Consider the following 25,494-nt stretch of genomic DNA (forward strand, 5'->3'; position numbering starts at 1 on the left):
CACCTACCCTTTGTTTCCTGTCTTTTAACCAGTTACCAATCTATGAGAGGACCTTCCCTCTTATCCCATGACAACTTACTTTACTTAAGAACCTTTGGTGAAGGACCTGTCAAAGGCTTTCTGGAAATCTAAGTATACTGTATCCATTGGATCCCCCTTGTCCACATGTTTGTTGACCCCCTCAAAGAACTCAAAGTTCTGCAATCAGTCCCTTTGTATCTGTTAGGACACGATCCAAGAATTCCCCCATGTTATTTGCAATACTATTTGAATTAGAAAATTGTCATTTATAATGTGTAGACATTCCAAGGATGGTTTAGTACTGGCAGCGTGAAACCTCCCACATATGTCACTCAGACTGAAGTTCCCCATAAATATAAAGCATTGCCTTCACATTATAGACAGGGCTGTGTGAAGCACACTGGTTCTCAACCAGGGTCTGGGGGCCTCAAGCAAGTTTTAGGGGGTCCTTCAAGTAGGGTCAGTGTTATGCACTGAGGATCAGGGCAGAAAGCCACAGTCCCAATACATGGGGCTGAAGCCTGGAGCCCTAACACCTATGGCCGAAGCCAAAGCCTGAGCAACTTAGCTTCATGATGTCCTCTATTGTATCAGGCCTCAGGCAACTGCCTTGCTTGCTGTCCTGTAATGCCAGCCCTGGTTTTTATATGGAGAAAACTAGTTGTTGTAGCACAAGTGGGGCATGGACTTTTCATAGCAAATTTGGAGGGGAGGGGAAGGGGGGCAGAAAAAAATAAAGTTGAGGACTCCAGGTATAGCAGGCACCAGCTTGTGCTTAGTCTGTTGGGACTTTTATTCATAAGCATGCCTAGGGAGGTTGTGGAATCTCCATCACTGGAGATATTTAAGAGCAGGGTAGACAGACATCTACCAGGGATGATCAAGACAGTGCTTGGTCCTGCCGTAAGGGCAGGGGACTGGCCTTGATGACCTCTCGAGGTCCATTCCCATTCTGTTGTACTATGATTCTATGATCATCTTCTTCCACGTTCTTAGTGACTTGGAAACAGGTACTGCCTCTTGTGACATAGAATGCCGTTGCCCATCTCTGTTTGTCCATTTGACCCTTCCTAAATCGGTTATAACCATTGAGTCTAATTTTACAGCTGTGCAACTACATCCAATTTGGGTTCCTAAAAATGCAATTCTAGTTTCTCCTGTTTGGAACCCAGGCTGCTGTATTACCATATAGGCAATACAATAATTTATTCTCTTCATGACCTTTGGTTCTTTGATTAATTTAATTCTCAACATCTCAATTTTGTGCTGCGTGCTCATATCTTCTCTCTTTTTACCTACTCCTTTTATATTAGTTTAACCCCCTCCTGACTAACCGAATAGCAAAAGGTGAGATGCAGAACTTTTCTGCCAGCATTGCTAGTATGTTTCGAGGAGGCATTCTATGTCAATAGAAAATGCCTTTTGCTGCTTTAAGTTGCATCTACATCAAGGAGCTCTGAAGGTACAGCGTTGTCAGCTAGGGAGTGTGTTATTTCACACCCCTGACCAAAATAGCTATACTGACAAAACTTTATAGTGTAAATCAGGCCTCAGTAAACACTATTTTGATCTCTGACAAAATTAAGGCTGATTTTCCCTTTCCTGACTGATTAAAGCAGGTATTCGCTGTATGTAACACGAGAATATGACTAGTAAAAGCAATACTTTTCTGGTGACGGCATTTAAAATGCCAGTTATTTTAAACAGCATCCTTTGTGAAATTGTCAGGTACACTAAGAATTTGCACCAATACATCAGTCCATGCTATATGCTCCATTAAGCTCTTGCTACTGGCACCCAGGTTGAAACTGAGTCATTGTTTTTTCTTGGGTAGTGAGATAATCTTGGGGAAGAGGCAGATTAGACTGACACCTCAGTCCATGTGAGAGGGTAGAAGGGATTAAATTACCATACCAACAAGAACTTGTTTCTTGTCCTCTGATCTCCAGCCATGCGCAATTTTGAAATGTGGAAAAAATGTCCAGGATTTTTCTTTTGTTTTTTGCAGATCAGAAAAAGTCACCCCACAGAGCCATTTAGGCTCGTCGGTGCCCAAGGCAAGCAGGCCTACAACCTCCCCATCATTATTTTGCCTCTCTGGCTTTGGGCCCTGGGTAGCTGCCCCACCCATCCTGCCTGGGTTACACCCTGCATCTTTGCATCCACAGCTGCCGGATCACGCCCTGGCCTGGCCCATCAGGTAAACAGAGCTGCCAAACACCTCTCAGCCAGGCCGCCTGCCCCACGGCAGGGCCTCATAGCCCAGCCAGGAGGGGTCACAGGGCCAGGTCCCAGCTCCCCACCCTGGAGAGAGAGAAAGGGCGGCGGGGAGGGCATGTGCTGTGTCAGCCTGACAGGGACACATGGCACTGCCCCCCAGCAGGCCCACCCATATATCCTGGCCAGGATTTCCCATATACCCCTCCCACTACAGGCACCTCCCAACTACCCCTCCCAGTGCCCCCAAAATGCCCCTCTCTGGGCACACCCAGCAGCCCCTCCGCATTGCCCCTGGGGAACTGGACACATGGGAACCCTAAGGGCTGGACTCCCCCTTAGTCCCGGGGAACAAAGAACAGGACTATGTAGCACTTTAAAGATTAACAAGATAACCTCCCTGATAACACCATCCTTGCTACCATGGATGTAGAAGCTCTATACACCAACATCCCACATGAAGATGGATTACAAGCGATTAGAAACACTATCCCAGAGGACACCACTGCCAACCTGATAGCAGACCTATGTAACTTTGTTCTCACCCACAATTATTTCCAATTTGAGGACAGCTTATACCTCCAGATCAGTGGCACAGCCTTGAGTACCCGCATGGCCCCACAGTACGCTAACATCTTTATGGTTTCCTCAGATCCTGTCCCCTTTTACCCCTTCTCTACTTACGCTACATCGATGACATCTTTATGATCTGGACGCATGGCCAAGAAACACTGGAGACATTCCACAGAGATTTTAACAACCTACACCCCACCATCAATCTCAGCCTGGACCATTCTACATGAGAGATCCATTTCCTGGATACCACAGTACAAATCACCAATGGTAAATTAGACACCACTCTCTACAGAAAACCCACTGACTCATACAGTTACCTTTATGCCTCCAGCTCCCATCCAGAACACACCATATGATCCATCGTCTATAGCCAAGCCCTTCGATACAATTGCATCTGCTCTAATCCCATTGACAGAGACCAGAAACTTCAGGATCTCTACCAAGCATTTATAAACTTCAATTACCCACCTGGAGAAATAAAAAAACAAATTGAAAGAGCCAGACGAATACCCAGAAACCATCTACTTCAAGACAGATCCAAGAAAACCAACAATAGAACACCACTTGTTATCACCTATAGCCCCCAACTTAAACCCGTCGAACACATTATCAATAAACTACAACCTATACTAGAACAGGATACTACACTTCGAGAGGCTCTGGGAGACAGACCCATAGTCTCCTACAGAAAACCACCTAACCTCAGGATGATTCTTACCAACAATCACAGGACATACCACACTAGTACCAACCCTGGAACTTTTCTTTGCATCAAACCCCGTTGCCAGCTTTGTCCACATATTTACTCTGCTGACACTATTATTGGACCTCATCAATTCAATTATAAGATCAAGAACACATATTCCTGCTCATCCAGAAATATAATTTATGTCATCATGTGCCGACAGTGTCCGCCTGCTATGTACATTGGACAAACGTCTCAGTCGCTTCGCCAAAGAATCAATGCCCACAAAACGGATATCAGACAGTATCATAAAGAAAAAACAGTGATAGAAATGTAGCTGTGTTAGTCTGGGGTAGCTGAAGCAAAATGCAGGACAATGTAGCACTTTAAAGACTAACAAGATGGTTTATTAGATGATGAGCTTTCGTGGGCCAGACCCACTTCCTCAGATCAAATAGTGGAAGAAAATAGTCACAACCATATATACCAAAGGATACAATTTAAAAAATGAACACCTATGAAAAGGAAAAACAGTTTCTTGCCATTTCAGCCAGAAAGGGCATTGTCTCAACGACTTGATTACCTGCATACTGCTTCAAAGGCATTTTAACGCCAGACTTCAAAGAGAAACCTCTGAACTGTCAGTCATGCTTAAATTTGACACTTTACGCTGGGGTCTGAACAAAGATGCTAATTACCTTACCCATTACAAAGATAGCTTCCCCAGTGATCACCTCTAACATCATCAGCTCACAGACATTTACCTCCCCCCATCCCTCCTCTGTTCTGAAATTTGATTTGTCCTTTTTATATGTGTTCACTTTTTTTGATTGTACCCTTTGGTGTATATGGCCGTGCCACTTTTCTTCCACTATTTGATCTGCGGAAGTGGGTCTGGCCCACGAAAGCTCATCCCCTACTAACCCCTCTTTACAGCGCTGCATGGTCCTGGCTTTTGTTCCAGCTACACCAGGCTCACAGGGCTACATCTCTAGTATCAGTCCCGGGGGAAGGGGACAGGTGGGGGCGGGGCCAGACTCCCCCCTGAGGCGGGGGCGGGCGGGGCGGGGCTAGGCTCATCCAATCACCGAGGGAGTTCCAGCCCACCGGATGCGTCGCTCGCGGCCGGCTCCCACAGGGGCGGGGCTGGCCAAGGGCGCGCGTCACTTCCGTTCCTGGCAGCGGGCACAGGCGCCGGACGGCAGTGGCGGTTGGCGCGACGGTTGCTGACGGGCTGCGCGGGACAATGAGCGACAGCGGGGAGCAGAACTACGGCGAGCGGGTAATACACGGAGCCTGCGTGCGCAGCCGGCCGGGCCCGCACAGCGCCAGCGCGGCCCGGCCGGGGCGGGCCCGGCCTGCGCCCACCGGGGCAGGCGCGGGCCTGGGCTCGCGGGCGGGGCCGGCGCGGGGGCCGGCGGAGCCTCCGCGAGCAGCGCGCGGGGGGCCGGGGCGATCGAGCTGGCGGGGGTTGGCGCGGGAAAATGGCGCCGGGCCGCTAATGGGGGGAGGCGGGGGCGCTCTAGCCGCTCGGCTGCCTGCTCCATGGTGAGTCCTCCCGGCGCCATCTTGGGCTGGGGACCCGCCAAAGGGACAAAATGGCCGGGCGCGCGTGTGCTGCCGCTCCCGGGAAGCGCGGCCACGAGCCGGCCCGCCCCGCCTCCCGCACTTGGGCTGGCCCGGCCCGGCCCTGAGGGGGGGGCGGCCGCCCCGCAGGCCCCTGGGGCTGGGCTTGCGGCTTCCGCCTCCCCGCGGCTGTCCCCGTGCTCCGCGGAGCCAGCCCCAGCCTGGTGCCTGAGCTCGCGGGGAGAGGGGCGGCGTGTGGGGAGGGCCGGGCGCGGACACCGAGTCGAGGAGCTGCCGGGACGCTCGGCGCTGGCTGCAGCGACACGTGTTAACGGGAGCGCGGACTCCGACTCGGGGCGGAGCTTTCACGGTGTCTGTCCGGCCCCAGCCGCGAGCATTGCTCTCCTTGACCCCCCAATGCGAGCTCAGCAGGGTCCCGGGTGCCTAGGGTGGCTGTGTCTTCGCTTGTGGCCTGTCTCCTCGAAGCTGGGAGCGCGCGGTGCTTCAGACACCAATCCTGTAGACTTGTGCTTGGTGCAGCTATGGCCGATTGATCAGTGGTTGGGAAACCTCTGCGGGGACCACAACAGTGTCCAGTCGTTCTTCCTGGTCCTGCTGCAAAACTTGATACTTGTGTCCTTTGATAATAGTGTTCATGATTACTTTGCGCAAGTAATCCACCTCTGAATGTTTAATTAATTACCAAAAATTGTAATTGCCTGGGTGAGTTAAATCTTCAGACTTTTAACTTTGATTCTTAATTACTTGTAATTTGTCTAAAAAAAAATCTTAAATTTGTCCCTTGAAACAGCTACAATTTTAGTCCTCACACACACACACTTTGGCCTCTTGAGCCATGTTTCACAGTAACTTTAAAAGTGTGTCTGGACAGTACTATCTGACCTGAAATTGCAATCTGACCTGAAGTTGGGTTCTGCGCACTGTGATTATTGGGGCATTATTATCCTTCATGTTCACGAGGGATGCACAATTAGTTGTGAAAGCCTAGTTGTAGTATTGCAGTTATCGCACTGTGATTATTGGGGCAGTATTATCCTTCATGTTCACGAGGGATGCACAATTAGCTGTGAAAGCCTAGTTGTAGTACTGCAGTTACGATACAGTACAAAGCATCTTCAGAAACAAGCAGTATTTACTGCAAAAATGTTCTTACGCAAACAAATGGAAAGTAATCAGAAATGGAGAGATGAATTATTTAGATAGCTGCCAAAAAAAAAAGACTCATCAATGCAATCCACATAGATAAACTAGTAATTCAAACCATGCAGAATTTGAATGCCTGAGACTGATGTAGCTGTTTATATTTCTACATATTGGTTGGTCATAGGGATGTTAAAATGTTTAGCTGGTTAAATGCTAGTGATAAACTAGTTAATAGTTTAACTAGGGCCTGCCAGAGCTGCTCCGGCCCACTGGCCGGCCACTGCTGGAGTTCACCTGCAAGGGCCAGTTTACCAGTAAGCCTTATGTTCCTGGTTAACTGTTTAATAGCATAGTTGGTAACCTGTTACGGAGATTTTGTGTTTCCTTTTATTTTACAGCAAAATTAAGCTTTCAATGGAAATCAATATGTAAGATGTTAGTATGAAATCATAAATTGTCTCTATACTCATCTTTTCAGTAGCACGTATAGAATTTCATAGTTTGTGCAGATTTACCAGTATTGGACAGTAGTACTGGACTTTTAAGAGTATAGCTACAGATTATTGCAGGTAAGAGCATTAAGGAAGTTGTGGCAAACTTCCAACCGATCCCTGGGCTTGACTTGTGTTTGGACCCTCCAGCCCTGCATGCACCTGCTTCTGTGTGAACACAGTTGCAGTATAGACCCAAAGGGGTTACCTTTGACTAGGGATGTAAGTGACTAGTCAAGTCACTACTCAGCTAGTTGCTCCCGTCTTCCTTGCTGCCTCTATTAAAGGCAACCAGTGGAGGAGCAGAAGCCAGTGCTGGGAGGAGCTAACCCCTCTGCAGGTCTGCAGTTTCCCCCCTTATCGACTAATCAAGCAGTCAATGGAAATCTGACTACTCAATTAGTTGATTAAGCATAATTTAACATCCTTACCTTTGACCCCAGGCCCAAAGAAAGATTTACATTGCAGTGTAGATATAGCCTAAATCAGGGGTGGGGAGCCTCAGGCCCAGGGGCCGGATGTGGCCCCCAGCTTGCCTGGATCCAGCCCCTGAGGCTCAGCCTTGGGGAACCCATGCAAGTGCTCCAGCCTCCCACTAGGCTCTAGTGTGCAGGAGGAATGTGGGGAGTTTCTTTCTTCTTAGTCGGGGTCTTCTCACTTTGCTCCCCCCCCCCCCCCCCCGACTCATTTTTTATGGGTCAGTGGCCCACATCCCAAAAAAAGTTCCCCACCCCTGGCCTAAATGATCAACAATTGAGGGCTTGGTTCCCTTTTAAGTGGCATGGTACTTGGAAGATGCTAGACATTATCAGATGTTTTTCTGAAAGACATTTTAGGTTAGTGTTTTTCCAGTCTTTTCATGTCTACATCTTGTACTTAGACCAGCATGTTTCTGAAAGAAAAAAACATACTTACCATTTATATACCATGTAATATATTTCCTCGTTATGATGGACTGCCACGGTCTGGTATCTGTATGTGAGTGTACAGGCAGAAACCCTACTTTGCTGGGAAAATACTAGCAGGGTTTGTGTACGGTTTGCTAACATACTGACTTTTTACCTCTGGAAACTGTATTAAAACTTTGTGAAAACACTTGGTGTGAAGTGAACCTAAAATCATGAAAGTTATAGAAAATGTATGACATTTAAACTGTCACCCTGGTCTTGGGGGTTTTCAGACTGCCTATACATGTAAGCAACACCCTGTCATAAACATGAACAAGACCAGTGTGGCCAAAATATGGCCCGCAGCCAGATCTGGCCCACCAAGCCCTCAGATCCAGATTGTGGGCACAGCAGAGCTTCAGTCGGACTCCCTGTCTGCCCTGCATACTGCTCAGAGCAGCTCCCAATGGCTGGTTTCTGGCCAATGAGAACTGCCTATTTGCAGGACAGGCAGCATGTCACGTACCCCTCTCCTTGGACTTGCAGCATATATGGCCCCCACCTGGGTGAGGAACCTGCTGGGCAGGGCTGCTGGCTGGCAGCTGCCCAGATAAGCACCTCCCAGTCAGACCCAATCTCGCATCACAGTCCCTCCGCCCCCCCCCCCCCCAACCCTCTGCACTCTTGCTGCTTCTCCTAGACCCTGCACCCCCTTCTTCAGGTCAGAACCCCCTCCCAGATCTTGCACTCCAATCCCCTGTCCTCGATCACAACCCAAATCTCTGCACTCCTGCCACCTACAACACTCTCCCAGGCCCCTCTTGCCCCCGCAGTCTTACCCCAAGCTGTACCAAACCTCCATCTCAGACCCTGCACCACCTCCATTAATATCATGGAAGAGTGTTGCCCGTGACCACTTACCAAATTATTTGAGTAACACCTCATCAAAAACTTGCCCATCCCTGAATAAGACCTAAAATCAGATTCCCCCACTAATATGTAATGATATTACCCCTGAATGGGTAACTTGGGATTTTTTTAATGGAGATCATAGCCAACTTGTTACAACAAATGGTCTGTTTTAATCTAGATTGTAACATATTTGCTCTTTTAGACTAATGGGTTACATGAGGCAAGGTGGCAAGTAAGTATCTTTTATAGGACTATTCTGTTGGTGAGAAGGATGTTAAAATGTGGTTAGTTGACTAGTCATTAGAATTTCCATAGACTAGTCAATAGGCACTTCTGCATTCCTCCTGCTGGGGCTCTTGTACATTTCAAAGGAGGAATGTGGGATTCCTTGGAAGTCCTGCTGACTTTGGGCTGCACATGAGTGCCTGCTTTGAAATGCACAAGAGTCCCCAGCAGGGGCTCTTGTGCGTTTCAAAGCTATGGAGGTCCAAGTCAGTGGGGGGCAGCGGCTGCCCCTTTGAAACTGCCCCCTCCACAGGATTCAAAGAGGTAGGAGGGGAGGCTGGGGTCAGCCGGGGAGTCCCCAGCTGACCCCAGGTTCCCTGGCATTTCCCCAGGACTCTCAGCTGTGGAGTCTCCAGCTGACCCTGGGTTCCAGGGAAGTGCTGCATGGAATCTGGGGTCAGTTGGGAATCCCCAGCTGGCCTTTTTAAAGGGGCAGCCCACCACACAGCTGATCCCAGGATCAGCTGTGCAGCTGCCACCTTGAGGTTTCAAGGTGGTGGCACCACGCATTGCCACTTTGAAGTACCCCTCCTTCCCCCCTTGCTGTCTCTGTTTCATGGGGGGGGGGGATTGACTAGTCAACAAGTCGACTAGTCTTTAACATCCTTAGTTGGTGAGAGGCAAGATTTTGGGCTTACACCAAGCTCTTCAGATAAGAAGCAGCTCTGTGAAAGGTTGAAAGCTTCTCTTTGCCCCCAACAGAAAATGGGCCAATAAAAGATATTACCTCACTTACATTGTCTGTAATATCTTGAGACTGACTTACAACAAAAATTGGCTTTTGTGACATTTTTCCTAGTAGTTATGAATGCTTTTTTGCAGAGTTAAACAAAAGTGGCTTTCGACTGTTTCAAGCTGGAAATTGGGGATCCCCACTTTATTCATAGTGCAAAACTGTTGGTCTAGCAAGCCAGTTAAGATGTGATTTATTTTGGTGCAAATAGCATTTGCTTATCTCCCAGTACTATCAGGCTTCTGAAGTGTATTCACTGACAGACTGCCCAAGGTGAAGTGAGATTCTGTAAATTTTGCAGAATCTAGGATTTGGAATAAATTGGGAGCGTTTTTCACAATTCACCCAGATAACAGTTCACATTCTTATTTGAAGTCATTTTACCAGATGTTGTTTCATTGATGTTCTGGTCACTCCTGAATTACGCCGTGCAGGCCTGGTAATCTTTTTGGAAGCGGGTGTTACCTTGGGATGTTTGTACTTATATTTGGGAATGTTTGGGACCTGCAAATACTGATCCTGTTCCTTTTGACTGACCACAGAAGAGCTGAGGGTGTTCAACCTTTGATTGGAATTCGCTAGCCTTGTCTTTGCATGGAAAAAGGTGTTTGGGTGTTTTACCAACTTTTAAAAAGAAAAATCATTATAATTGTGCTGAGTACTCTCTGCCCTTCATTTGAGTCAATTGCCATTAGAGCCCTGCAAATCTGAATATCCACAGCTCATTTTTTGTAGGTACGGATATCAATTTTGGATCCAAACAGGGTTCTAATCATAATTGTTAATGGGATGCAAACACAAAAGGCATAGAGTTTTTGTTCTTTTGTTGTCCCTTTTTAAGTGTGGGTTTTCTGTGTTTTTTTTTCATGTGGATGTCAAAAATGTGGCATTAATACTACAGGAACTACAGCCTGAACTACTTGACTCACATGCATTCTCAAAATCCAATATAGCTTGAAGGGGGTGAGGGTGGGAATGTGACTTCATATAGTAGCAGGTTCAAGGAATGGGTAGGGGAGTTATTTTAGGATTTTAAGACCCCCGCTGTAATTCTGAAATTCAGATTTAGAAAACTTTTTAGGTGTAAAACATTGGAAAAAATTTCCAATTGGGAATTTTTTAACAGATCCAGACTATTGCTTAGAGTGGGAAGGAGGACGAGGTGGGAGAAATCAACTTTTCTATCGCCACTCTTCCCCTATCCACAGTACAACCTGGAACTTGTCCTGCCTTTTCTGCTCCTGTGTATAGCAGGCTGTCAGAAGAAATCTTCATACGGGGGGACGCAAAAGCAATACAACTAGGAAGTGAGGAAAACTCAGGCTGGGAAGAGCAAAACTAAGCTAACTAAAGCTCAAAAATGTAAAGAATCAACTGAGAGAAATTTGCACCAAGATTGAGGAAATATATTAGGGGAAAATCAAATTCTCTGCTCCCTGGTTTTTGGTATTTGAGGCAGTGTACTCGACTGCAAAGGGAATACTGAGCAGCCAGTCTTGGGAAGTGTTGATAAGCTCTTCTGGAGTTGTATCCCGCTTTCCTCAATCTTCTAAGGCTTTTTGCAGTAATATGTGCCCTTTAGAGTTGAAGAAGAAATAAGTTCTTCAAAGACTGACAAAGCAACCTGGGGAGATTCTGCAGAAAGGTAGACTAAATCTAGGGGTTGGGCAAAGAAATACAGAATCATGACGTGGGCTAATAGAATTAAAGGAGAGAGAAAATAAAATCTAAAAACTGCATGAGAGAGAAGCCAATTGCTTAATTTAAGGTGTTGATATTGAGCAATTATCTTTTTTCTCTTTTTAGGTTTCCTCCTGCAATTATTTTTTTTAAAGAGAATACCACTTAGTTGTGTTTACCTCTGTATTTGTATGAACCACTGTGTTGCCAACCTTTATAATTATCTGGCACTGTTAAAGGGTTTAACTTGTTGCACTTCAGGTGATGTTACTCTTGGTGATATAGGTAAAGTGACCCAACCTTTTAAGATATGAGTTTCTTGGATAAAATGTAATATTTGAAATTATTCAGTTAAAATCAATGTTGGGTGTTTGTAGCATAGTATTGCTCTTTGTCTGCAAGTTCTGAGACCTGTGAAGAACAAGAAGTTTGTTTAAAAGTGAGTGCTTAGTTTATGGAGAACATAGCAAAGTCCATAGAAGTTGTATTGTAGAAGACAATGTTTTGTGTTAAGCAGTGGCTTTTGGACAGAAATGTTACTAGAGGGAAGCAATGGGAATTTTCAGTGCTCCATATGTTTCTACGCCCAGGCCTAAAAAGTATATTTGGAAAACCCTGAGTAAGTTGAACTAGTTTTAGGAAGCTTGATCTCCAAAATGTTTTCAGTTTTATCACTATTGTGCATGAAGTACTTTTTAGAAGGAAGTTGTGTTCATATATACATACAGTAAATGAAAGTAGATTTGAAATGACAAAACTAAGTTCTGGAAAAAAAATTAACATTTTGATTAGCTGAATTGGTTTATCAAAACTTAACATGACGAATTCTGGGATGGATTAAGTTTTTTTCTTTAAATATGGATGTGACTCCAGATTAAATGTTCACAACTAATTTTAATAATTAGAAAAATTCTATTAGTTCTCATTGCATGAACCTCTACAATACTACTCATGGTAGATACTTCTTAATGTCTGCTTTTATTTCTTCATGGCTGGGTAGTATATTTGATTACATTTTCCCAAATATAAGAGAATATAGAGGTATTAGTGAGTTAAGGATAGGTCTACACAGCAGGCCAAAAGTCGAATTAAGCTACACAACTTCAGTTGCATAGCTGAAATCAAAATAGCATACCTTGGCTTTTGGCGCTATTTACACAGCAGGAAGTCGAAGGAAGACTTGTAGTGTAGACACATACTCTGGTTTTTTGGAATAATGTCAGTTATTCCGAAATAACAGTACTGTGTAGACATACCCTAATTGAATAGCCAAGGAACTGCATTCATTCTTAGCAGTTACTAGACTATTCTCTAGTCCCTGAGGATGGGGCCAGCAGTCAGTGTGCTCCGACTCCACTCCAAAGGAGCCCTCTGCCACCCCATGTTGCTGCCTCTATCAGAGGCAGCAGCAGTGGGGTGGTATGGGAAGCCAGTTTAAAAACCAGGTCCCCGTACAGACCAGCTGCCTGATGCCCTGTGCTGCTACCTCTGAAACAGGCAGCAATGTGGGGTGACAACAGCCCCAGTCCGTGGTGGTGGGGGTTGTCTGAGCTACCCATGAAAAGAGAATGTTGCCCTGGAGGTGTGTGGCTGCCATGAAGCGGCCTCTGTCTGCAGTGAACCTGGGCCCACCACAGGCAGAGGCTGTTTCATGTTAGCCTCTCCTTGTCTCTTCTTCTCCCCCCCTCCCCCAATCACTGCTGTCTTAGATAGGGGAAGGGGTTAGGTAACACCGCAGTGTCCCTGCTAGGGGGAAATCAGCTTTTAAGCTGGCTTCCCCCCTTTGCTACCTCTCATACAGAAAACAGAAGCAGTGAAGGGAGGAATGCATGTTGTCTAAGATTAACCGATAAGCCTGCTCAGCAACTCGTTTACATCCCTAGAGGAATGTATGACTTCTAGCATAACTGCTCTTGCTGTAGGTTTGAAGTAAATTCTCATTTAGCACTTCATAATACTACTTAAAACATTTACAGTAGGCAAGATAAACACATTAGTGACAGCAAAGCAATAGAGATGTAGCAGTGTTAGCCTAGTCTGGCTGAAACAAAAAACAGGACTATGTAGCACTTTAAAGACTAACAAGGTGGTTTATTAAGTGATGAGTTTTCATGGGCCAGACCCACTTCCTCAGATCAAATTGGAAGTGGGTCTGGCCCATAAAAGCTCATCACCTAATAAACCATCTTGTTAGTCCTGTTTTTTGTTACAGCAAAGCAAGTTTTTCTCTAGGTTGTATGGAAGTGGTTTCAGCTAAAATTAAAACTAATTTAATTCAGCTAATCACTAACTATCCAGGACCAAAACATCTTTTCATAGGAATTTGTAAACTCTAGGAATATGAAGTTAAAAAGAAAAAAAAATCCTTAGAATTGACAAGTAGAGTAATATGTGGCCCCAAAATGTTATAATTAATGGGCTGCTGATAGATTCAAAGATTATTTTAAATAAAACAGCAGAGTGTTTTTTCTAAACTGGAAATCAATAGGAAAGTTTTAAAAACAAAAAATTCCCCAATACCTTTTTCAAAACAAATACTGTTTTCCAGTGTTTGTAACCCAAGTGTTGCAGTCTTGTAATTGTGTATGAAACTTGAAAATGGCACTGGCTAGAAATTTAAAAACCATAAAATGTAAGTAACTAGGCTATGTTAATTATCCATACTGAGAAAAATGTAAGTAATAAACAATTGTATAAATAATACATTATATTTTGAGCCAGAATTAATATTGATACGCACAATTGCATCTTCAGTTTAGTGTGCAGAATTACCATGGTTGCATGTGAAATACAAAACTTACAGATGCAGTTAGTTTGCAGGCAAATTAAATATGCCCATACTTAACTTTTTTAAAATCAGGCCATCACAATTATGTGTATTAGTGACATAAAGGAACATTATCATGTTGAGTAACTTAATATCTGAATTTTTAAATTAAAAAAGATTATCAGTTTGTTCTGTTTAACTAGATGTGTGTGCATTGGTGACCTTTTGACACTTAAGCATTTTCTTAAGATCTACATATGTGGCTGAAGAAGCATGAAATATGTCAAAATCACCAGTAAATCTTCATCAGTTGCACACTTCATTTTAAATTAGGCATAAATAGAGAATGCAGTTAGCCAATACAAAGATTGATTTGACATCCATGTAAAAAGTAATAGAAAACTTGGTAGATCCAATTCGTGTCCAAAAACATAGTCCAAAAACATAGCCTTTTTTTCTAGTTTCAGTTTTGGCACTAGATTTTATCCTGGAGTTTTAAAATATTCTTCATCCTGTTCTTTTTCTATTAAGGTTAATGTTGAAGAAGGAAAATGCGGAAGTCGTCATTTGACAAGTTTTATAAATGAGAATTATTTGAAGCTCAGGAATAAGTGAAGCTGAAATTTGAAAAAAAAGAAAGTGAATGAATGCATGCTAATTATCAGACCAGAAGTCCCACTTATAGAATATTGAGCAATTTGTGTGAAGTGGGGAAGATGAAAGAAGTCAGAATTTGAAACGGAAGAATGAAGAAAAGGAATAAAAATGAAGTTAAGATAAGAAGTAATCTGGAATCTGAAAGCACTACGCTAAGTAATTACTAGTCTGTTTATGTGTCCCTGTATATTTTGCTAAACATGCATGCATTATCTGTTTAATAGAGAAAGCACATGCAGGGTAAAGAAGTGCCTACCAGGGAAAAATATCTTAAAATCTAGGCAGTTCTAATTTCAACTGCCCGGACACATAGTTGAGATGCAAATTTTACCATTTTTTTTTCACTGGAGCTTGTTTACAGAATTTAGATCACCCAGAAAATTGTGTACAAATTAGACTTTCAATATCTGCATGCAGGAATCCCGTTCTGCTTCCAGAAGCGGAAGTGCTCATGGGTCTGGCAAGTCTGCAAGGCACACTCCGGCAAGATCTCGATCCAAGGAGGACTCAAGGCGATCCAGGTCAAAATCTAGATCCAGGTCTGAATCTAGGTGAGTTTACTCTCAACGCACAAGTCTCTGTCTCGATTGTTTTGAGAGTGGTGGGGTGGAACCTAATCCGGCTAAGCCTGAATCTGGTATTAAAGGGTTAAAGAAAATTTTGAGTAAAAATGGCGTTGTGCCATTTTATTTGCTGTGACACACAAAACAGGGCTGAAAGATGTGATGACCCTTGCTTTTCTTTCTACCTCAGAAATGAGAAATTAGTTGTTCCCTAGTCTGGTGTGGGTGGTGTGTTGTTTTTTTTTTTTTAATGTCTGCAGCCTTTCCAGATAGGGGTTCACGTCTTCGTTTAGGGGAGAATTGTGTTACTGACCTGAATTCTAAAAAATTTAAATTAAAAAGCAAAAATAGAGCCTGGTGGAGGAGGTGGGTGTTGGAAGCAACACCTTTCAGACTGTCTTAATACGTTTTTAAAAGCAGAATTTCCAGTTTCTTTATCTTCTTGTCATGTTTAATGTACGCCAAGAGTCTCATAAAGGTGGCTTATTGTACAGTGTTCTATAGTTCCCTTTTACATAAGGTAAGTTTTTAGTAATATCCTTTTCAAAGGATCTGTTTGTACGTTCCCATTCAAAAAAGGTGGATCGCATGAGTTGCTCTTACTAATAAGAAATACTCATCTTGATCTCAGATTCATTAATACAGCTTGATCATAAGTATTTAATTCCCAGGGAACTTTGTAAGCCTTCTGCAGTCTGGAGGGGGGGCAGAGAACAGCGTATGTTTCAGCAGTAGGCAACCTATGGCTTGGGAGCCAAATATGTCTCTCTTGGCATATTTGGCTGCTTCCTGGGCCAGACCTGGAGCCAAGCTGTGCTGTAGCTTTTCCTGGGGATAGGGTCACAATACAGTTCCAGAAGCAACTGCACCAAGGCCCTGGGAGCAGCCAGGCAGCCACCACCTAGCTCTGGACCCACCTTCAACTATTCTCCAGGGCTGGAGTTGCAGCCAGGGTGGGCTGCATGATGACTGCCTGGCTGCTCCTGGAGCTCGGGCCAAGGCTGTGGGGTGACTACTCCTGCCTAGACAATGACACCCCCATCTGGCCACAGCATTCTGTCCCCTGCCCCGATCCTGAGGTAGTCCCTGTGGTCCAGCCCCCATCTAGCGGCAGGAAGGTCTGGTGGCAGCAGCCCTCCTCCTTTTCTGTGGCGCGGGTAGGAGAGGCCATGATCCAGCTGTGACGATCCTGGTCTAGCCACTGCTGCCTGGGTGCAGCAGCCCAGGCCTAGCCAGGTAAGGTAATCTACCCTCAGGGCCCTCCCATACTCTGTTTCCCAACTGCAGCACCCTGGCCTGCCTCCTGCACCTCCCACACATCCCAGTCTCCAGCCCTGAGCCCCACATGCACCACGAACCCTGACTCCCGCACCCCTACATCTCCAGCCCCCTACCATAAGATTGACAGAAGACCGCCTGAATGCATGCACAAAGCTGGATTTGACCATTTATGATGTAAACTTCAAAGAAATGTGCAAAAAGATGCAACAGTAAAAGTGTCCTGTTAAATAAAGTCTGAGTACACTGTTTTGTTTATGCTACTTTTAATCATGTCACTTATCAATAATATTTTCAGGCATGCCAATGGGCATTCTTGTATGGCTTTGTTGACCACTTGTTCTGAATTTTGATGGTTTGGCTCTTAGATTTGAAAAGGTTGTCAGCTCCTACTATATATATTGCTGCTATTTTAAGATGTAATTAGTGCCACATTAAGATTGTTTGGGATGTGTCTCACTACAAAACAGCATGAGCTACCAGCTTCCTGTCAAGGTAACTAGTTGTGGTATGAGAGAAGTACTCTTGCAGGTTAAAAACTAGCATAGTAAATGGTAGGAATAAACTGGAAACTTTTCATGTCACTGTGGAGTACCAGAAAGGGCTGTAGGGGAAACTTCTAAATAAATTTATGAAAGGGCTGAACAGTAAACCCGCAAAACTTACAAATCAGACTTTTGTGTTTAAGTAGTGATTCAGGTATTCCATGTTTCTAATTGAAAGAATTAATTTGAACTTAGACACATTGCTGGGTCCTACATTTAATTGTGAACACTCAGGGGAAAGACATGCCTGTCACTGAGCCAGAGGTGGCTTTCATTGAGCTCTTCAGTGTTTGTTTTTATACAGTCAAAAAAGTATGTGAGGCTATATAAAGAATTCATAGAAAAATACTGAAAACCTGCTGTTATGGATTGCCTGGAATATTGTCCTGTTTGGTCACCCTGACACACACAAACAAATGAAAGGAGTTCAGAGAGGAGCAACAAAATGCTTAGGGGTGTGGAGAAGTTATTTGGACTCCTTAGAGAAGCAGTGAATAAGGGGAAATGATAAAAGCACACACAGCAACGAACGGCTTAGAATGGTAAATCCTGCACCCTTGTTCACACTTTTCTGTTATATGGAAACAAGGGGGTATCACGATGTTGAAATACAATGGATTATACGCTACATGAAGAAGCGTCTGTGAAACCCATTGCCAGGAGATACCTGAGGGGCAACTGGAGGATTCAAAAAAGGCTTGGATGTTCACATTGATAAGAACATCAATCAGTCTGTGTGTATCAACTACATTAATAACAAGTAACTGAATGTTGAAAGGATATAACTTTGAGGACTCGCTGAGGTTTTTAATGGTTAATGCTGCAACTTGAATGTTGCCACAAGAGATGCAGAGAATATCCCATGTGAAGTGGCCCATGTTATGTCTTTAGTGTCAGATGCACACCACTGCTGAGCTGGCTTCTGGCGTGTCAGGTCTTCATACTTTGGGCATGTAAACAGACACATCTGGTTCCAGGTCGTCCGTATAAAGTTCTGATCTGTCTTGTACTTGGCCGTATTCCTCTGAGGAATAAAATAAAGTGTAGTTGAAGCTCTCTGAAGTGGAGAAGCTGTGGTTCTCAGAACTGGCACCTTTACTTAACTTTAGATACTGGGGCCAATGCATGTTAGGCACATTTTTTTGTCAGATCAGCAATAGAGAAGACAGTCTGGTGCCAGCAACTTCAAGGGTGTCTCCACCCAAGTAGGAGCCTTCTGCTGACACTGTGGGTTCCTTGTTGCCACTCCTAAGTTCCATCAAGCGCAGAAGCAAGAAGTGAAGCTGAGGGCCTTTGCGTCGTGCAACTTGGGTATCAAATCCACTACACTCCAGGTGTGGGCATCTTGTGAGGTGATTAGAGGCCTTAATTTCAGACATATCTAGCTCTTCCAGTGAATTCTGATCCTTGTTTGTTCTGGCTCTTTCACAGTGCTGATCCTCTGATATCGATACCCCCTCTACACTCAGCACAGTGCCTATTGCTCTGTGTGGACGTTCTTAGGGATTTTTCCTTTGCATCTGCAGAATTTACCAATCTCCTGATTATTAATCATGGTTCCAGAGGGCACTTGGTCAGATAAGGGGTCGCACAGTGTGGATAATAGAGGCTTCTTCTGGCTCATTTCAGCTTTGGTTTTTGGGGAGTTGGGGGGGTCACTTTCTTGATTAGGCTCCCGTTGGATCTTCTTCACAGCTACACAGGCTTGTTGGAGAAACATCAGAGTAGATCGGGATCAGCACCCTTTTCAAATTGAGCCAAACTACATCACCATTCAGAACGAGTGGTCAACAAAGCTATATAAAAATGCCCATTTGCATGTCTCAAAATATACAACTTCATATTATTGATAATTGACATAATGATTAATAGCATAAATGAAACCATGTACTCTCAGACTTTATTTAATGGGACTTCTGCTGCTGCATCTTTATGCACTTTTTTTTAAAGTTTACATCATAACTGGTCAATTCCAACTTCATGCACACGTTAGGATGTCTTCTGTCAATCTTATGGCAGGGGGCTGGGGATGTGGGGGTGCAGGAGTCTGGTTGGATGTACGATAGTCTTGGGGTGGGGGGGTGCAGGAGTGTTATGACAGGCACTGGGGATGTGGAGGCATGAGGGGATCAGGGCAGGAAGTCCCGGATGTATGATGGGCCCGGGGCTAGGTTCTGGGGTGGTGCAGGAGTGTTAGATGCTGTGGCTAGATGTGGGCTGGGCCCCAACTGGGGGCTTGTTGGCCATACTTCATTTTTAAATCGAGTGAAATATTATGTCCAACACAGTGTTTCAACATTGTCTTTATTTATGGGAGGGGTGGGAACCTTTTTGGGGTCTGGGGCCACTGACCCACAGAAAAATCAGTCAGGGACCACACAAGTGAGAAACAAAAAATAACCCCTTCAAAAAACCCCAGCACTCACCGATGTGGCCCCCAACTGAGACCCCTCATTTCCCTGGCACTCCAGCCCCATGGACGGGCAGAGAGGACTGAGGTTCAAGGTCTCAGCCCAGATTAACTTTTCTGGGGTTCCAGGGTTAGTGGATTTTGTAGGCCCCCCTAAGCTCTGGGGTGTGGCCGGAAATGAGGGGTCCTGTGTGCGAGACAGAGCTACCAGTGAGTGGGATAGGGATTGGGGTGCAGGATGTGTGGGAGGTGGGGTGCAGGAGGGGTAAGGTCTGAGTGGGAGAAAGGCACGGGGGGTAAGGTCTCGGGGCAGCACTTTTTTCCCCCCAGTGTCTGTAACAGGGTTTATTAAACAGATGCGAGTCACTCCCACGTGGCAGCCAGCTGCTGCTTCACACGGGTCATGGAAGAAATTAGCGACCCAAGGGCCAAGTGTAAAATGGAGGCTAAGCCTCGCCAGGAGCACAGGCAGTCTGGCCCGCAGTCGCGCTTCTTGTAGCTCTCCAGGCTGGTCAGGATCCAGCCTGCCAGCGCCAGGAACAAGGTGCTCAGGCTGCCGACACACCCCAGAGGCCCCACAGGGCTCTCCGGCGGGTATGAGTGCAAGGTGCAGGCGGGGGCAGAGCAGTGGGGACACAGCCATGGCAGCAGCGGGTCCTTCACAGGCGAGATGGCACTGCTCTCAGGCTTCGTGCCCCAGGCATGGCTTCTCGCTGCTCCATTGGCCAGATTCTGGCCAGTGGAGCAGTGGGAAAGAGCCTGCAAGCTGCATGCCTGTGCGCTGCTTTGTTCCTCCAGGTGGGGGAAGGACCCAGAGTAAGAGGAATCAGCATGCACACATCAGAGCTGTTTGTAGTTCCAGTTTCTTCCCTGATTGCGCAGCAAGCCTGGGGGCTTTCTCCACAGCCCTTCTTCTCCCCTGGAATCCAGCACTGGCTCCAGTCTTGGGGGGGGGGGGGGGGGAGGCTAGATTGCCAGAGTGGGCTCCCCATTTTGTGTGTGTGTGGGGGCTGAGCTTGAGCCACAAGACATTTTTATTTGGCTAAGTGAGCTATAGGTTGCCAGCCCCTGGTGTAGATGCTCTTTTCCTGTCCTCATTTTGAAGGAAATCTTTTCAGCTTTCTGAAGGCCAGAGGCTCATCATTTACTTTTCTGCTCATTCTGGGAGAGGTAAAAATGCATCAAAATGGAGAGGAAGCAGCAGTAATTGCAGGTGACCCTCTGCACCTTGAAGATGAAACTGAATCTTCAGATTGTACAATCAAGTCTACATCTTTGTCAGTCTAATAATTGTAGACAATGTTGAGACTTGTTGATGGTGGAGGTTTCAGAACTGGAATTCACCACAGTGCAAGAGAAGACTCCATCTTTTCTTGTTGCATTGAAAGATAGCTCTGCTTGACATGACAGCTTGAGTCTTGCTTTAGACTTTAAACCTCAAAGTGCTGCTGTGACAGCCCTTGAAAGAGAAAATGGCCACGACGCGTTCCCAGTATTCCACGTAAACTGCTACAATGAGGGATTTAGGCACTGGGAGCCTATTTACATTGGCTCTTTACAGAGCTGTAGGTCACTGCGGTCAGGAGTGTTTCTTTTTTAATGTGGATAAGTGTAAAGTAATGCACATTGGGGGGAAAAATAACCCCAACTATACGTACAGTATGATGGGGCTAATTTGGCTACGACAAATCAGGAAAGAGATCTTGGAGTTATCGTGGACAGTTCTCTGAAAACTTCCACGCAGTGTGCAGCAGCGGTCAAAAAGGCAAATAGGATGCTAGGAATTATTAGGAAAGGGATAGAAAATAAGACACAGAATATCTTACTGCCCCTGTATAAAACTATGGTACGTCCACATCTTGAATACTGTGTACAGATGTGGTCTCCTCACCTCAAAAAAGATATTTTGGCCTTGGAAAGGGTTCAGAAAAGGGCAACTAAAATGATTAGGGGTTTGAAATGGGTCCCATATGAGGAGAGGTTAAAGCGACTGGGACTTTTCAGTTTAGAAAAGAGGAGACTGAGGGGGGATATGATAGAGGTCTATAAAATCATGAGTGGTGTGCAGAGGGCCAATAAAGAAAAGTTATTTATTAGTTCCCTAAATAGTTGAACTAGAGGACACCAAATGAAATTAATGGGTAGCAGGTTTAAAACTAATAAAAGAAAGTTCTTCTTCTCACAGTGTGTAGTCAACCTGTGGAACTCCTTGCCAGAGGAGGCTGTGAAGGCTAGGACTATAACACAGTTTAAAGAGAAGCTAGATAATTTCATGGAGGTTAGGTCCATAAAAGGCTATTAGCCAGGGGATAAAATGGTGTCTTTGGCCTCTGTCGGTCAGAGGCTGGAGAGGGATGGCAGGAGACAAATCGCTTGATCGTTATCTTTGGTCCACCCTCTCTGGGGCACCTGGTGCTGGCCACTGTCGGTAGACAGGATACTGGGCTAGATGGACCTTTGGTCTGACCCAGTACTGCCGTTCTTATGTTCACATCTCTGAACAAGGAAATTGCAGCACAATGGTAATGCTAGGGGCTGAAGGATTTCTGACCAGAAAAATTGACTTCTTGAAAGATCCTCACCTAGTGCACATCAAGACTAACTGATGGGTCACTCTGTTCCAAGGCAGGCCTCTGCTTTCTGCATACCATCAGATAAGGCCAGAACGGCAACTTCAGGCATTGTTGTCAGCTGACCTGAAAACAAGTTCTCTTGCTTGTTGGCTAAGTCTCAAGGCAAAGTAGGAAATCATCTTAGTGGCAAGCTTTGTATAGAAATGAAACTGAAAAAGAGAGGACTAGATCTGTCAGCTGCTCCCACCATTGTCTCTTTAGATTCTAGAAGGAATACCTTTAATCTGTTTTGATTACGTCTTCCCCGGAAGTCTGCAGTGGAAGAGTAGATAGTCACTTAAACATAGGTCAAGTTTGGCTCATTTTCTTCAACATCCACGTGGTTTAAGATTTGACAGGTTGTCCAGTAATCTACACCCAGTTTGCATTTCTTAGTCCCTCCTTATCAGTTGGATCTTGTTTGTCACAAAAGGGAAAATGCAGAGACTTCTTTAACAAAGTCGACTATCAACTTGTATTCTTCAGGGGCTTTTCTGAACTCCAAATTTATTTAGACATTGCTGTCGAGGGTCAGGTAAGGTAATATGATGTTGACTGCTGTGTTGAAGTCTGCGAAGACACAGGCATATTGTGGTCAGCACTGTATTAACTTAATTCAGCCACTTCATTAAGTTCTAACATAAGACTAGCTCAGTTGGTGTTACCTTGTTTCATCTGCTCATCTTCCCCTTTTAGTAAGAACCCTAGAGGGTTTAATGGAATGAATTCAAGTAGATGGGGATTGCATGGCTTCTTACCATCTCAGATTTTTTTTAGAAAGGTTTCAGAAGCTCTCCTATATTTGAGAGTGCCTCCCTCAGGTATGACTGCAAAGGGAACATTCGACTAGTTAGCGGTGAGTTTTAATAGCCAGAGTAACTGGATGTTCTCATACTCAATATATACGTGTAATCCCTTTTCAAATCCCACTTGGCTCTTCATCTTAATGCCTTTTGGAAGAGAGCAGCTTAGTTTATCTTCTTTCAATATTTGTATAAACCTCTGTCATGTCCCTTGAAATGAACAGTGGTCATCTCAGTGTCTCATTTAAAAAAACTTTTCTCTGCTTGCAGTCATATTTTGTCTTCTCCTGGTCCTTTTATTGTTATGTCTAAGATGGTGTCATTTTCACCCTCCTTTTTTTCAGAAACATTTGTACACCTTTAGCAATTGACTTTTTCAAATCACAATACATTTGAGAAAATTGGGAAATGTTTGGAGTCGAAACTGACTTTAGAATTCTATTTCTGCAGTAGAAATTATATAGGGGCCTACTTTAATGCTAAATTCTCTGAAGTAATCTAACTGGAAAGATTGAGTTGAGAAACTTAAAATCTTAAGAACTGGTGATGAAAGTTACATAAGAACAGCTATATATTGGGTCAGACCAAAGGTCCATCTAGCTCAGTATCTTGTCTTCCAACACTGGCCAATGCCAGGTGCCCCAGAGGGAATGAACAGAGCAAGTAATCATGAAGTGATCCACCTTGTGTTGCCCATTTCCACCTTCTGACAAACAGAGGCTGGGGACCCCATCCCTATAAGCTACCTATAAATAGAAAATGGATGTTAATTCCTCATGTTAATGCATAGTTGCAGCATGGGGACCCTGCAGAAGTAACTTAGTTCCTTTTCTCCACAGATCTAGATCAAGAAGGAGTTCTCGTAGACACTATACGAGATCACGCTCTCGTTCCCGCTCCCATAGGAGGTCCCGGAGCAGGTCTTACAGTCGGGATTACCGGCGACGACACAGTCACAGCCATTCCCCTATGTCTACTCGCAGACGTCATGTTGGAAACAGGGTAAGACTCTTACCTCCAACACATTGGGATTGTTAAATTTAACTCTTCATTGGTTTGAGACTTTCAATGTGTTTGCCAGCCCCCTGGAGCTAATGGGTTTATAATAGCAATCTGCTTCTGTTTTCTCTGATTTGGAAATACCTTTGTGGGTGTACTAAAATAATAATTGCCACATTTAAAATGTTACTTTAGATTCTTTGAATAATTTGTGGAAGAAGATCACAAAACTTTAGGTGTGTATAGGTTTTGTGTTGTGTGATTTTGTTTACTGTGAGTGGGTAACTCATACTTCATTACATGAGTGTGTTGGATCTTCAGATGGTCTTTATTTGATCACATTTGGGCTTGTAAATTTGAAAGTAAACATGTAAAATTTCAGAGTGATTACAATTAGGGATGTTAAGTCTGTAATTCGTTAGTCGACCAAAATTTTGTTGACTGTGTTATCAGTCCATTAGGATTAGCACTTTTGGATCCAGCTTGTGCTGGGTCCCAACAACTGCCCCACTTGGCTGTATGTTAGAAGCCCATCATGAGCCAGCAGGCTGGCTCAGTCTCAACTCATGCCAAGTCCCAGCATCAGCATCTGCTGCAGCTCTGCATTATTCGGGAACTGGGGAGGCAGCGCATAGGCAGGCTCAGTTCCAGTTCAGCATGGGTCCCAATGCAGCTCTGCATCAATACTATTAATATTGGGCACTTGATTTACAGAAGTAAGTAGTGTGTGAAAGTTGTCGTTCCATTATAGCGCGGGCATGGGAATTGTGTGCTCCTTTTGTGATGAGAAATACAAGACGTCTTTTTGTGAAGGCTAAGTCTGAGGATTAGTTCCTAATATAGATGTGTTGCAAGTAAAACTAACTTTTTATCTGCCTTGAAGTCATGCCAAATCAACTCGTGCTTGTACGGTACAATACGTTGCATTGCTAAAAGTTTAAAAATCAGCATAATTTTTTTATTCTTCTAGGCAAATCCTGACCCAAACTGTTGTCTCGGTGTGTTTGGGCTGAGTCTGTACACCACAGAGAGGGACCTGAGAGAAGTGTTCTCCAAGTATGGCCCAATTGCTGATGTTTCCATTGTGTATGACCAGCAGTCGCGGCGTTCGAGAGGATTTGCATTTGTGTATTTTGAAAATGTTGATGATGCGAAGGAGGTGAGCTGGGTTGTATAACATTTGGAAAATTTGCTATTCCCAAATTTCGAAAACTTATTCCTGTATAACTAGTATGTGGCCCTGTGAAATGTGGCTATTAAACTTGAGACAGTGTAGTGGGAGTCTTGGGAAAACAGAGCCACTGTGGTGAGTGCTGCCAGGCCCCTCCCCAGATAATCCCCGAGGCTGCCCCCCTGGAGGGCAGGGGTGCACTGAATACAGGCGCACATGCTCCAAGCCGCAGAGACTCTTGGGCCAGACTGTAAAAATGCTTGGCCTGAAGTTGGCCCAAGGTCTGTGAGTTTGAGATCCCTGTATTAGAGAGCCTTGTCCATACAGTGTTGAATTTGTTCCCTGACAGAAGTGCCAATTGCCATTTAGTGTCTCAAGAATGGTTTCAAGGTGATAATTGTAATAGACTTAATGGGAAAGTAAATGGAAAGGGGTATGAAGTTGATCTATGCAAATTACATTGCACTACTGG

At 44.7% G+C, this 25,494-nt stretch overlaps 1 protein-coding gene across 2 annotated transcripts in view; it reads left to right on the forward strand.

Moving 5' to 3' along the window:
* The first annotated feature begins 4,622 nt into the window (after nucleotides 1-4,622).
* Nucleotides 4,623-25,494, forward strand: part of TRA2B (transformer 2 beta homolog) — a 28,264-nt gene continuing 7,392 nt past the window's right edge. Inside the window, exons 1-4 of one of the 2 annotated variants that reach the window (XM_075937338.1) lie at nucleotides 4,623-4,781; nucleotides 15,059-15,192; nucleotides 23,692-23,854; nucleotides 24,822-25,010. In XM_075937338.1, coding sequence (XP_075793453.1) covers nucleotides 4,746-4,781; nucleotides 15,059-15,192; nucleotides 23,692-23,854; nucleotides 24,822-25,010 — 522 coding nt within the window. In that variant the 5' untranslated portion in view covers nucleotides 4,623-4,745. The remainder of the gene's footprint in view (nucleotides 4,782-15,058; nucleotides 15,193-23,691; nucleotides 23,855-24,821; nucleotides 25,011-25,494) is intronic. The other variant, XM_075937339.1, reaches the window with a different exon arrangement.

Source organism: Pelodiscus sinensis, chromosome 10 (genome assembly GCF_049634645.1).
Source record: "Pelodiscus sinensis isolate JC-2024 chromosome 10, ASM4963464v1, whole genome shotgun sequence".
NCBI lineage: Eukaryota > Metazoa > Chordata > Testudines > Trionychidae > Pelodiscus > Pelodiscus sinensis.